This window comes from Cariama cristata, unplaced genomic scaffold (genome assembly GCF_000690535.1).
Source record: "Cariama cristata isolate BGI_N322 unplaced genomic scaffold, ASM69053v1 scaffold7275, whole genome shotgun sequence".
NCBI lineage: Eukaryota > Metazoa > Chordata > Aves > Cariamiformes > Cariamidae > Cariama > Cariama cristata.
In genome coordinates, this window is record NW_009619148.1 from 2,266 (window position 1) to 16,885 (window position 14,620).

At 38.4% G+C, this 14,620-nt stretch overlaps 1 protein-coding gene across 1 annotated transcript in view; it reads left to right on the forward strand.

Annotated features, from left to right (window-relative positions):
• The window catches only part of MTMR12 (myotubularin related protein 12), a gene marked incomplete at its 5' end in the record, with an annotated part of 13,474 nt that extends 744 nt beyond the window's left edge, over positions 1-12,730 (forward strand). Inside the window, 7 exons of the mRNA XM_009701123.1 lie at positions 1,595-1,719; positions 5,918-5,996; positions 7,667-7,737; positions 8,800-8,972; positions 9,721-9,888; positions 10,840-11,001; positions 12,035-12,730. Coding sequence (XP_009699425.1) covers positions 1,595-1,719; positions 5,918-5,996; positions 7,667-7,737; positions 8,800-8,972; positions 9,721-9,888; positions 10,840-11,001; positions 12,035-12,610 — 1,354 coding nt within the window. The remainder of the gene's footprint in view (positions 1-1,594; positions 1,720-5,917; positions 5,997-7,666; positions 7,738-8,799; positions 8,973-9,720; positions 9,889-10,839; positions 11,002-12,034) is intronic.
• Positions 12,731-14,620: the final 1,890 nt, after the last annotated feature.

The following is a 14,620-nucleotide window of genomic DNA, read 5'->3' on the forward strand; positions in this document are numbered from 1 at the left end:
AAAGAGCACAGCTGCCTGGCTGAGTTATCACAATGACTTGTTGCTCTTATTTTCTGGCTTTTTTTTAACCTGTTGGGTGTCCTGGAGAGAACTTCCCTCTTAGCAGCAAGCTATTAGATCAGGCTAGCATGTACAGTTTGTACTGCTTCCCTGCTAGATCCCTTCTCCTCAGATGGAGAACCTGTTAATCCCACAGAACTAACAGAAAATAGCTTGATTAGGCTCTTAAAACCTCTGTTTATAAAATTAATTATACTTGCATGAGAAAGGCTTTTGACCCTTCCTGCAGATTCTCATGTTTCTCCCCTGAAATGGGGAAGTTTACATGACTTAGAACTCTTTTTAATGCTATTTCATGATGTGAAAGTAAGTAAAACTAGCAGTAAGCTGTAACAAGGTATCAGCTGATGTTATCATCCCTTGTCTGGGGCCATCTGAACTTGGGGCAGTATTGGTGGTTTTCTTTGCTATGGAATATTGGTGGTTAACCACTAATATTTAAAAATGTATCTACAAATTGTCCATAAGGGTGCATAAACATGCTATTGTAGTAGTAGTCTGAACTCAAGCACACAGCAGATGTTTACAATTAACAGCTGCTTTTATTGAAAAAGCTGTCCAGAGCAAGATCTTCTAGGACAAACTGTTTGCTTCAATTCGCAAGAAGTATCGTAATTGACAAATTATTGTTCTCCCTCAATTCTCTTCCCTCAATGCATCTTCCAGTAGGTCTAGTAACCCGGATTTCTGATGTGTACACCTGTAGTTCTCACTTAAAGCAGCATCTGTGCTACAACATACAGGAAACAAAGTACTCTGTCCTGTGTGGGCAAGTGCCCGCAAGGCTTCACTTCTGAAGTATGAACTAGAGCAGCTTTTCCCAAATCTTGACAATAAAAAGCCAGCATGACAACAGAGGTATTTACTAAGCTGATGTTCATCTGAGCTCTGGAGCCTGAATGAAAGATGATATTCTGGGTCCAAACCAAAGCTTCATCTAGCCTGGTATTTTTTTTGCCTCTCCTCCTAGGGAAGAAATTAGTAGATACGTAGGGAAGTACAAGGCAGGTATACTGTCTTGTTTGAGTCCAAATTGTTTCTTCTTTCTTTTACCTTGTGTTTCATTAATAGACCTGGCAGCTAGGTATCATAATGTAATCTGGTTGGTAAAAGTCAAGAAAAATTCTAAGTGTCTGCTGGGAGGTTTGAGTGTTTCTATCTATCTTTTCTTTCTGGATTCAGCTCTAAATAGCCTGCTAGAAAAATAATTTTGGTGTCTCTAGTGAAGACAATACTAAAGAATCAATAGTAAAAACCAAGTAATGCTTGTATATTCGTAACTGCACAAATATGCACAAATATGACTTTATCGGTGTAACAGTTAAGAGCAGCAAAACTTGTCATAAGCTTGTACACAAGCTTCCAGCCAGTAATTAAAAATGCATGGAGGCCATTAGCTTTCCAAGGTGTTTGTCTTCTGGTATTACAGCTGTTTCCCAAACCATGCATATTAACTTTGACTTCAATGATAATAGTTGGTGCATTATTTGACTTGTGAAGCAGAAGGGTTTAATCTCTTGATAATTTAATTTAGAATCTATAAGACAATTAGCAAACCTCCCTATGAACTCCTGAAGACAGATGACTTGTCAAGCAGCCTTCCGTCTCTGCAAGATATCCAGACTGCATACACAAGATTTAAACAGCTGTTTTTGATAGGTAAGTCAAACCTTAAAGTAGTCTTTTGTCTCTGAAGTGACAGAGATGCAAAGCATACCAATACTGTTTTATATCTCATGAATGCAGTCTTTGTCTTGATTGGTGTCTTGGTTTTGACAGTGGTTAAAAGCAGTTTTTTAAATATGTAACTGAAGACTGTGCTTATTACTGGCATGTGTCACCGTTTAAGGCTGGGCTGGCAATTAAGTGGATGACAGATGCTCTCTGTTAACCCCTTACTTCCCCAGAAGAGGAAAGGAAGGAGAAAAGGGAGATATGTTTATGAGTTAGAAAATTAAAACAACTTTAATAAAACAATAACAATGACAAACAGAGTATAATACTATTAATAATAATAATGGAAATAAAAATATACAAACCCAATATTGAGCTTCCCAATGATGATCATGGAATTGTGTGCTGCAGTGGCTCTCACTGCTGCCACAGCAGGGCGGGCACCAGGATATCCCAGACTGGACTCTGCAGCAGATGGGAACTCGATTTAGGAGTACATGGATTGGGATCAGAGGCCTGATAACGAGCAGCGTCCCACAGGGATACCAGCTGTGAAAGAGAAAGAGCTGAGCCTTGTTATCCCTTAGCTTTATACTAAGTATGATGTGAATGGGATGGAGTACTTCATTGGTCAGTTTTTCATCACCTGTCCCATCTGCTCCTTCCTGCAGGTGTGACCCTGTTAAACCTTTTCACTTATGAACTGTTAGACAGCCAGCAGTGACCTTGGTTCCTATAGGAATAAGCACAAACATGGGCCTTTCTGCATACTAATCCTACCATTACCTTGGTAACAACTGTAAACATCGAGTGTTATCAATTCTAAAAGCAGACACAGTCTGAAAAACATGTAGAGTCGGCTTCAGGAAGTACAGGTACTTAGAAGAAACTTAAGTGAAGGAAAACGTACTGAAAGGAGAATTGGTTCTGTTTTAATCAAAACCAGGACAGCATGTTAATGGAGGTTTGTAGTTCTTAGACTGACTACCTCTTGCGAAGCAGTCACAGTATCTGAAAATAACCTTTTTAAAGAGAGAGACTATGGAGTTTAATGTTAGTTGGATACACTAGCTGGATTGAAACTTATGGGAGAGATTTTTCAATCTTCTGTGGTCCATTGGAATTGAACACCCCATCCCTGGAAGTGTTCGAGGCCAGGCTGGATGAGGCTTTGAGCAGCCTGGTCTAGTGGAAGGTGTCCCTGCCCATGGCAGAGGGGTTGGAACTGGATGGTCTTTAAGGTCCCTTCCAGCCAAACCATTCTATGATTCTGTAAACTTCCAGTGTAACTTGAATTTCCTGAACACAATCCCAAACTGAAGGTTCAATTATAAAAATCCTCATCATACACAGCAGAAAACACAGTAGTAGGTTAGCTACTTGAAAGAGGATTTTGATGGGAGCAGTTTGGATCCTCTTAAATTGTTCCTCTTACTTGAAACGACAGATGCTGGTTTTGCTAGACTGCTCACAAGTCTCAGTGTATGCCATTTGCCTATGTACCTTAAATGAGACTTTGAACATTTAAGTTCTCAAATCCTAGTGGAGTATTTCTTCATTCTCCTAGAAGACAGGGAGGAGGGTAAAGCTTGCTGTCTATTGTGATGTTATTAAGCAAAATACCTTAAGGGGTTAAAACAAGCTGCAAGTGTTTTGTTGTGCCTTTAAAAAGAAGTTCCTGTTTTGACTTGGAGATGACTTTGGCTGTGGGAGAACTGCCAGACCAAGCAATTGTTTGTAGAGGCCTGCATACAAGTGGTTGAGTCTGTGTTGAGCATGACTGAACAAAACAGCCAGCCACACTTAATGTGGCTGCTCAACTTCTGGGATTAAACCTCTTCTGTCATTCTCTTGCATTATGGACAGTATAGAAAACTTCAGTATGGAATATAAATGTTAACACTATAGATGAAAGCCCATTATTTTTGCAGGAAAAAAGACAGAAATCTCTTTTCCTTGGTATCATGTCCTTTGGGTGGTTTTGGAGGACTAGAAATTGGTACTATAATTTTGCCTTGATTCAGAATGGACAGAGGTTTTTCAAATAGTGATGGCAGGCTAAATGGAACATGAGATTCAGGTGCAAGGGAATATTCTAAAACTTGGATGGAAAGAGGCTGAACTGGGGAGTAAAAGGTGTCTTACTTGAAGTACTGTAATGTGTGTACTTTAAAGGGTATCATACTTAAAGGTTGGAAGTGAATTTGAAGATGTTAATCGGAAAAGATTGGAGAAAACTGCATCTAATGTGAACAGACCTGACTAGGGAGCTTTGAAGATGCATTCTGTCGCTTTTGTGGAGAACTAGTTTCTATGGCCTGGGTGAAATGAATCAGGCAAAGAAAGATTTTTTTTTTTTTTTTTTTTTCTTTTAAATGTGTAATGAACCAAGTGAGGAGCATGAGCAGGCATGGAGGCAGAACAGCTGCAGGAACAAAATAAGTATATGCCTGTGCACTTGAGAATCATAGATGCAAGCTGCAGAAAACAAGACAGAAGTGAGTATCTGTTGGAATTAAACATGGGAAGCATGTGGAGAGACTTTGGGAGGTGAAAAGTTATACAGAAACATGCAGAACTGAAGCTATCAGGGGAGGGTAGGGAAGGACGGAAGTGTGGTGTATCTCAGTTGTTTCTTAATAGTAGACCTTGGGCTTCAAAGTTTGTGTCTTATGCAGGAAAAGTAATCTATTCTGGTTTTAAATGATCATATGTCCTGGTTTGGCTGAAACAGTACTATTTCTGCTTTCAGTTGATTTTTTTTTTTTCTTCAGTTAAGTTTTCTTAGTAACTGCCCTGTCTGAAGCTGACTACAGGTTTCAGGCAGTGCCTGCTCTACAAGTTGATGGCGGTTCATGTCCATAGCTGTTGCTGGAGCAGGAGCAGGATTGTTAAGCAGAAAGGCCCACGGGTGGGTGCTTGTTCCCTGCGGGCTCTCTTGGGCTCCGCTGGGCTCCTCCTGGGGGGAAGGCGGAGGAGGGGTTGCACCTCCAGGAAGCTGCAGAGGGGACCAGTGACCCAGGCCTGACCAGTGCAGTATTCCATCCCACCCATGGGAATACTCGGTATAAAGCTCAGGGATCACGGGGGTCAGCACTCCTTCCTTTATGGCTGGCATCCTGGTGGGACTCTGCTCACCCTCCTGCCGCCGACCCTGACCCATGCACCCCTCAATCCGGTTCCTGCCTGCTGTGGAACCCAGTTCCAGCACTGCAAGCTGCCGCAGCGTGGCATGTGGTCCTGCGGTCATCATTGGGAAGAGCAATATCGGGTTTGTACATTTCTATTTCTATTATTAGTAGTACTAGTTTTAATATTATTTATACTCTTTTCACTGTTACTGTTTTATTAAAGTTTGCTTTAAGTTTCCAACCCGTAAGTGTCTCTCCCTTTTTTTCCTCTCCTTCCCCTTCTGGGAAAGGATGGGGTTAACAGAGAGCTTCTACCACCTGCTTCAAGCACTCGTCCATCCTTAAATGGTGACACCATATCAGCTTGTGGGAGCTTTCCAGTTTCTGAATACTGCCTTTGATAGAAATAAAAGCAATAGAGATTCAGGTTTCATTCAAAAAGCTACAGAAATCCTAGAGAAGTTCATAAGCATTTAATGATTTTGTGGCATTGTACTTGACCTTCCAATTTACATTGGCAATTCCCTTTTTGATGTTATTTTAATGCCTCTTCACTTGCAATGAAAACTGTTTAAAACCTCTTGCAGGTAGTCTTACATTCCATAAATTTGTGTAAAATCCTTCTAAAACCCATTTGTCTTTCTGGCTCTAATGGTAATAACTTTCAAAATCCATTCTCCTTATGATAAGCTCTACGTAGATCATGTTCTAGAGTCAAGGCAAGTGGAACTTGAAAGAACCATCCCCTCTGATTAAACTTCTTTTCCTTTCCCATTTTGTCAACAGATTTATTTACTTGGTTTGGTTGCTATGACCTATAGCATACTTTTTCTAAAAGCCCATAGTGCTATAAAACTTTACTAGTGCTTGTAGGACTATTTCACTTCGTCATTTAGTTATAGGGTGTTGACTTAACAGTGATTAGGATTTACTGATTCTTGGTATTGGTTGTTTTATAACATTTCATAACTGAAGAGTAATAAAATGGATGGCTGTTAGCACTACATATATGTGAACAAACCAATTTTTGGTTTTGGGTTTTTTTTTTCCAGATAACAGTACAGACTTCTGGGCAACTGATGTGAAATGGTTTTCATTACTGGAGAGCACAAACTGGCTAGAGATAATCAGGTTTGCTATATCTGTAACTTTCTGGGTTTCAAGTTGTTGTTAAATGCATTTGTAGTGGGTTTTGTAGCTAGTTTCTTGAAATATGACGACATTCTTCACCTCCAGTAGGAAAGAAAGTTAAGACAGACTTATGGTCCAATTTATATGTCTTATTTCTACAACTTGAGACAGTATTTTTACAGTGCAGGCTTCTGTTAAGCCTCCCACATTAAAGGATGTGAGAAGCAGCAGATCATTCCAGTTGCAACTCTTCCAGCAAACCTATTAAAACTATAGATCCAGTAATTTCCCTCCTGCACTTAGTCACCTTCTTTCCAAACTGAAGAATCCTGTTTGTTTCTTGCATGAAACCTATTCCGTGTCTCTGACTAGCCTTGCCGTTCTTGTCTGTACTCTCTACTTCTGTAATATCCTTTAGGACGGGATGAACTGCAGTATTCAAGATGTTAGCCCACCAAAGATTTATAAAATGACAGTTGTTCTCAGTTTTGTCCCCTTCCTCTCCTGATTGTTCCTCAAGTTCTTTTTTCTTCTCTCAGCAGTCCACAGTGAGTAAGTGTTGGAATGGTGTTGACTAACTTAAGGCTTGTTATAGTGGAATATTGAGGGGTTTTATTTGTTTTCAGTGTTACTTTGTGCTAGCTCTGTTGTCTGCCAGTTTATTCTGTGATCTGCTTGTTACCATGAAGTGCTTCTGCAGTCAGCTTCAGTTCTTTTTAGTCTTAATAACAATCAGTAGATATTGATAGTTATTCATTCCTTAATCCAGAATTTACATGTATGTTGAATGAGAGGTTCTAGTGGAGATCATGTGTTCAGAAATGCATTGACATAAGCGAGATCAAGTATTTTAAAGTAAATGCCAGCCCAAGTTCCTATCCTTATGTTGTTCTGAGACTGGTCATTTCCATACTTGGATCCAGTTGCTTCCTGGATCAGCCTGTTCTTGGCACTTGCAGTTAGTAGGAATGCCTTCTCAGCTATTCCAGATGCTAGGACAAAGAATCTGACAACCCCACACTTAAGAAATAAACCGTCAGCTTCTATTAGTGACCTAAGAAGTTGCAAGAATCCTAATTTGTGTGCAAACTTTTGATGAAAATAACCAATTTTATGAAGAGTTAAGTCTAGAAACCAACAGTGTTACATCTGGTTTTATGTGATCTTTAATTCCACTCAGTCTTCCTCGTGTAATGATAGCCTCTGAATAAATTTTGTCTGCATGTTTACAAAATCTGATTGTTGATTCTTCCCTCTGCCTCTTAAAACCAGATTAGGGGAGAAATGTAGTATGTAGTAGTTTGTAACCTAAGTGTGGTGATGTTGACTCTTCCCAGGATAAAGATCTGGCTCTTAGCAATTGTAACACTTGTGTGTGTGTTTGTGATGGCTGCTATTGATCCAGAATAAAGTACTGTATTACAAATGTACAAAGATAACAACTGGAAATGCATGACCGATGGCCAAATAAAGATACCTCTTGAAAGTTTGCTCTTGAGGCTAAACAGTTATTCATTTACACAAGTTGAGCATGGGTTTTGTTGTTTTAAAGGACTAATCAAGTTTCAGTAGTATGATATTTTAAGCCCTTTTAGGGGAAAGTAATGTAAGAAACTTAATTGTAAAAATGCTATGAAAATGTTCACTTATCTTTTCCTGTATCACAACAGGCGAGTCTTGAAGAAAGCAATAGAAGTTGCTGAGTGTTTGGAAAGACAGCATACAAACGTTCTCCTTATAGGTAAGAATTTAATGAGATTATCCTATGTATTTTTAAAAATTTCTTTTGAATTCCTTTATATATAGCTTAAGCTGTAAATTTACATCATAGTGGAGGCTGGTAAAATCCATAGACTACTCAAAGTACCAGACACCCAAATCTCTCGCATTCCTGGAAATGCTTCCTGTAGTTAAAAAAAAAAAACCCATGGTAACCATAGTTCCAGGCTAAGAGTAATATGTTGTGAATGAGAAAGCTGCCGATAAATTGACAGGAGACTCATGCTACCTTTTGTTTATGCATTCCTGTTTCCTAACTTACTTTATTAAAGGTCTCCTAGACTTTTTGCTGTACTTGAAGGGAGTGGGGGAACAGCTACACAAAGAACTTGGAGTATGAAAACTTTCTAAAAGGATGTTTTTGTGTTCTAGATACACACTGAATACTATGTAGTCTCTAAAAAATACGTGAAAGAATATGCTTATTGTACACATCTTGAGCAGTTTGTTTTCCTGGATTGAGTAGAGTCATCACATGGAAAACCAAACTCAATGTTAACCATTAAGCTGCTTTTGGATTAGTAGTTTAGTTGTTTTTTTTCCACACTGCCATTTGAGAGACCTAGCATGGGGAACAGACATTTCTAGAAGGCACCTAAGGGTGAAGAATGCATGTTGCACGAGGAGGCAATTTCACACCTTGTGAAAAAATGCATACAGGATAGGAAGGGTAAGGGCAGATAGCTGGCCTGGTAGCATAGGGCAGAAGGGGGGCAGTATGTGCATTGCGGGAGACTGAAGGGCATAGGCATCAAAGTTACCACAGTAAAAGCTTGGTTTTTGCAGGTTTTATTATCAAAATATTATCCTAGTATAAGTGTACAATAAACCTTACATTGTTACAAAGGGAAGTATTGGAAATGTGGATTAAGTTTTCTCTGATGAAATAACCCTAGAAAGAAATTATGTGCTTCTCTGATCTTGAAATACAATTTTGTTTATGTGAAGCTAGCAATACTTTGTTTCTTACCCAAAGTTTTAGGAATGCCTTAGTAGACAATGTGGGTTCTGTTCTGTTCTATAGAAGAGAGTGCTACTGATCTGTGCTGTGTAATCTCTAGTCTGGTTCAAGTGATGATGGATTCATACAGCAGAACAAAGTCAGGGTTTCAGAGCCTTATTCAGAAGGAGTGGGTAATTGGAGGACATGGCTTTTTGGATCGTTGTAACCACTTACATAAAAGTGACAAAGAAGAGGTATGATTTTCTTACTGCTTTCTTTACTATTTAAAAGTTTACTCTGCATAAGGAGGGATTTAGATGTCAGTCCAGAAGTTCCAGTTACTCTTAGGATCTTTAATTCTGTGTTTTGTTTTATGGGTTGATGTTTTGTATAGTGTCACTATTTTTGCTGTTTAGAATTCAGCAATGTCTTTATAACTAAAGAGAAGAAATGTAAAATTTCCTGTTTAGTCTTAGGGTATTTTGAAAGACATATATCTCGCATCCTTTTAAACTCTATTAAATGGTAGTAGTGTCCATAAAAATAACTCAAGTGAATTGCCTATTCTTGCCACATCTAGAGTTTAACTTTATATGGTCTTGCTAGACGTTGCAATCTTGCCTCTCCTTTTATTTATATTTCGGTAATAGATCAGATTGCCATACAGGATGGAAATCATAAGTGTAAACTGACTAGTTCTGACCAAGAATTGCTATAAACTAGTTTTGCTTTGCCACCTTTAAAAGGCTGCATACCAGCAATTTTTGTAGCAAGTCAATGTGTGCAAATTCAGGTTAGAAAGTGTTTATCTCTTCTGTAAACAGCTGGCCCAGACGATACTTCCTTCAGAGTTCAGCAAAGTTATATGCAGCACTTCTGTAGTTAACCAGATTGCTTTCCTTAAGATTTGTATTTGGAGACACTAAATACTATAAAATAAATAGTCTGCATGGTAGAATGTATTTTTTTTTCTGAAACTGATGCAGTATTTTCTTTACTTAGGCTCCTGTTTTTCTGCTCCTGCTAAATTGTGTTTGGCAGTTGGTACAACAGTATCCTCCAGCATTTGAGTTCACAGAAACTTACTTAACTGTCTTGTCAGACAGCCTCTATGTGCCTATTTTTAGCACTTTCTTCTTCAACTCACAACATCAAAAAGACACTAATATGGTAAGGGTTTGTTATTTTGTGGATGCAATGTGTTGGAGAATGGGTTTGATCAACAAGCAAGCAACACTCAAAAAAACCCCAAAAACCCTAGCAGTATGTTTTTCCATACTTATTTGAAGGGTGGTGCCTTGAAGGGTGAATGAGTGCAACTTTCGGTGCAAGGAGTCAAGTTCAGGACTTAGTTTATGATGACAAGAGGAAAATAACTCAGGAATATATTAATTCTAATGTGTACCTATAGGTTCATGTTCATTGTTCTTCAATGAAAGCGAAGCTCCTTAACCTAAGAGGAATATCCTGCTGTCCTGCAGAATAAGTTATCTGCAGAATTCTTGTACAGTATATTCTGTTGTATTCCAAAATCAGCATTTCCTGAATGTTGATTTACATTTGGTTCATGCTTTTCTCTGGCCTAAGAAGCTGGAAGCAATGGGAGTATCCTCTGCAAGGCTGGACAGAGACTCAAAAAAAAAAAAAGTGAAGATCACTATCTTGTGTATAAATAAAGCATTGATCATAAAATTTAAACTGGTAGCACTGCATAACTGCAGTTAACTTTTGAAGTTTGAAGAGATTTATTCCACAATCCTAACTTGCCACCCCTGTGTTTGAAGAACTCAGTGTCTGTCTCCTGCCCGATTTTCAAAACTTTTATTTTTTTCCTTAGGTTATTTAATCTTATTTTCAACTGTGAAATGCATTCTTGGTGCTGTCTAATTGCATGGTTGGAATGAAATACTGTCTGAAGTTACAGAGAATTATATACAGATAGCCTTTGTGTCTGTCTTCACTTGCATCTATTAGTGTTGTTCAGCTATTGAATACATAGAAATCCTGAGTGTTGTTGCAACTCTGTGGCCTCTTCTGTGAAAAGCCGGTTTCTTAAGTTCACCTTGACTTGGTCAAAATTCCTTTCTAGCAGTATTAATTGTGACCTGTTTGTTTTGACAGAGTGGTGAAAGCCTCAAGACACAAAGCGGTCCTTTCAGATTTCTTACTGTGTGGGACTGGTCTGTGCAGTTTGACCCCAAGGCCCAGGCTTTCCTGAACAACCCTCTTTATGCAGAGAAACCAAAACCAGACAAAAGTCAACGGAAAACTGCACGATTCAAAGTAAGATATGTGCTCCTTAATGAGTTTTTGTGTTGTTTTTTTAATGATAAAAATATTTTGCACAACTCATACTTAAATGCACTCACAGTGGAAGAATGGTGCAGTTTTTTAATTGACAAAATAATGTACACCCCAGACTCACCTGGATCTTAGGAGGGATCTTTGCACCCACCTCAGTTATAAATCACTGTTTTACAGTTACTGTGTGTAGCTGTGAACTTAGGGGTTTTTCTTCATATCTTTGTGCAAGTGTAGTGATAACTCATGAGACAACATTCAGGTGAGTTGCATTGACATGTTTGAAGTGAGTTTATTTTGTTGTTCCACAGAGTGCCTAACTGAAATACATAGCAGGTTTATAATTGCCTCCCTAATTTTGTCTAATTGTGGTGTGTGCTGGCACTTGGAGGGGGAGGGGGACCAACAACAACAAAAACTGTCTAGGCTATGGAGGATTATGGCTGGACCACCTCATTACTGGAAAGTAGCACAAATTCAGTAAGAAAAGTTTGTTTGGAGTAGCCTCTTTCGATTTTAATATCCCTGTTGGTTAAATTCTGTTCTGTACAAAGCATTCTTGAGTGAGACGCTATCAGTATGATCTACAGCATTAATCAGAGAATTATTACGTGGTGGCATGCAGTGAGGAACTACTGGATAAAAACTTTTAAATCAAGTGCACTTTGATTTATGTGGCTAGCTTAAACTAAACATGGAAGTCTGTAATACATGAATGTATGAAAAGAATTCTCCTTTCCAAAGAAGAATGCTTTGTTCAGTGTTACTTCACTGCTATAGCTACAGTGCAGAGAAGGTATCTGGGAATACGAAGTATGCTGTGTGAAGTATTTGGTGTATTAACCATTGAAGAGTAAGTTTTAGACTATATAGTAAAGCAGTGGCTGTTTTTAAGTGACTTTGTTGCTTGTAAGTCTTTTCTGAATACACGTTACGTTTTTCTTCCTCTTAAGGTGTTTTCTAAAGTCCCATCAGTATTTATCTCAGTATATTTTTCTTTTCTTTCCTCTTACAGCATCAACGGCAATTTTCTTTGCCATTGACACAAACAAAACCTTCCACAAAGAGAGGATTTTTCAGGGAGGAAACAGATCATTTAATTAAAAACATTCTGGGTAAAACAATTGGCAAGTTCATAAATTCTTCAGATGAACCTCCTAATAGCTTCAGGGAATTTTATGATAGCTGGCATAGTAAACCTGTTGACTATCATGGTCTTTTGTTACCTCGCATTGATGGCCCTGAAATCAAAGTCTGGGCACAAAGGTATTTACGATGGATTCCTGAAGCCCAGCTTCATGGTGGTGGTACAATAGCTACAGCTGCCAAGATTTTGGACTTGATGGAGGAAGTGCAAAGCTTGCAGGTGAAAATGGATGAAGAACATAGTCAAGCTATTTCCAGAGATGTACATTCTGTTCCAATGCTGAGAAATTCTGCCCGTTTGTCATCCTTGTTTCCATTTGCTTTACTTCAGAGACAGTCTATCAAACCAGCTTTACCCACTAGCACCTGGAAAGACTTGGAAGATGAGGATGATTTGGTCAAGAGGGATGACGAATTTGTTGATCTAAGTGGTGATATGTCATAAAGTGTATATAAATTGAAGTATGAATTGTGGCTAAGCTCCCAGTTTTAAATGTTGTGCTGTATCCTCATACAAGGAACTCACTCAAGCATCTGCAGCCTGTTTAGTGGGTTTGGGGTTAAAAAAAACCTTGGTTGGAAAGAGCTAGTTGCCACGATTAACTGAACAAATTTTGAACTTCTATTTCACTCTAGCAGTATTTATTGCAGAAACACATTTTTTTAGCATAGGCGTAATAAAAACAGAAGTCTAGGCTGGAGTAGCCATATGGCCACATTGTTTAAAAAAGAAAAAAAAAAAAACCCACCCCATTATGTTCTGATTTAAAGGTGGAATATTAAATACACACAGCAACAATCACTGTCTTAACACAACTTCTTTCCCTTATGCTGAGAGTACTAGGATTGGAAGTAGTGTGACTAGGAATTTAACATCTGCGTTTTCCCCTCAAATAAAATAAACAGGGAAGGGTGCAGCTAAACGTGCATTCACAAAGAAGCTTTTTACAGCTGAGGAACAAAATTTGTGGTCACCAGGGGTTTTCTGTCTACTGTGGCATGAACTGAAGTCACGTGCTTGTCAACCTCATCTTTTCTGACAGTGTTCATCTTGGCTTGCAGCACTTCACCCTTGTGTGGTATTATAATAGCAGCTTGGCCGCCCTAAGTCTGTGCATGCACTTAGTTTAAGGATCAGATACAAGAGCTTAACTACACATTTCGAGTCTTACTGTGTGGCTGCTGTGCTAATCGCCCTTGCTGCCTTGGAATATTAAGCTGTTAATTTTAAGAAATGGCCTGACTGTGAGATTCTAATTTGCCATGAGTGTGTTTTCTCCTTTTAATAGAGTGACACTTTCATTTTGACTTTCCCCATTTATGCCAGTTGCCTTTGAGGCTTTCTGTAGCTTGCACTGAGACCCTCCGTGTAGAAGGGAAGACTTTTTCTGTAATCCTGCAGTGAAGCTGGATTTGCAGTTTGTTGCCACTTGTCATGAGTTGGTGGTACAGCTTATGAATGTGGCCTTCATACCCTATGAACACTTGCATCCTGTTGCTGGATGCTGTAACAGTACCTCAGTGAAAAAAGCCATAAAGAAATGCCTGTTGACTTTGACCTACTGTGTGTATGTTTATATATAAAGTATTTTTACTGCAAATAATCATAATTTGTAAAGCTGAATATTATTTGACTGTCAAATCTATTTTGAACCCTTAAATTCTAGAATACCCCAAGAATGGATGCAAGTCATAAAATCAATTACATTGAGAGGGTAGACATTGAATATTTTCTCTATTCTCATACCAATTTAGAAATCCGTGCCGGAAAACTTAGCTGGTGAAGAAACTGTTGCTTAAATTGGGTCAGCTCAGTGTAATTGGGGATATTAACTAGGTTACTGATTAATCACTTCACACTGAGTTGTCTTAATATGTATAGCAAAAATTCATCATCAGCCATCTAAAAATAAATTTTAATATGTTAAATTAAATGTATTAATTGGGAAATGGGAAGACCTTAATGCAACTATGCCAAACTGAAGCTTCCCAACTCTTGATTGCCTTAAGTTTTAGTAGTGTGAGGACAATACTTGAGTTTGTAACGTTTTATTTAAAAATACACTAGTACTTTACGCTTTATTCTGATATATATGATCTTACAGCTAGCATGGGCTGTCCAGCACATGTTGTTCAGACTCTATTATTGTAGTTGAAGTGACTCATGTATGCAATAATACTTTGCATGTGGAATGAGCAATGCATTTTTATGGTGAAGAAATACCTATCATTCTAAGGTCATTTGGGTTCAAGAGGTTTTCTTAAATGCTGCCATTAGAAAAAAATATTAAATGGAGTTTTCTATACTTTAAATCAAACCGTTGTAATGTTTCAGTCATGAAGATTACATATTTATATTAAAGAACAGATGTTGGACATCTTATTTGTACATAAGTTATCAGAAGTTTATATAGAAGAGAAACATATATGTGGAATTGAACATGGGAACACTTCT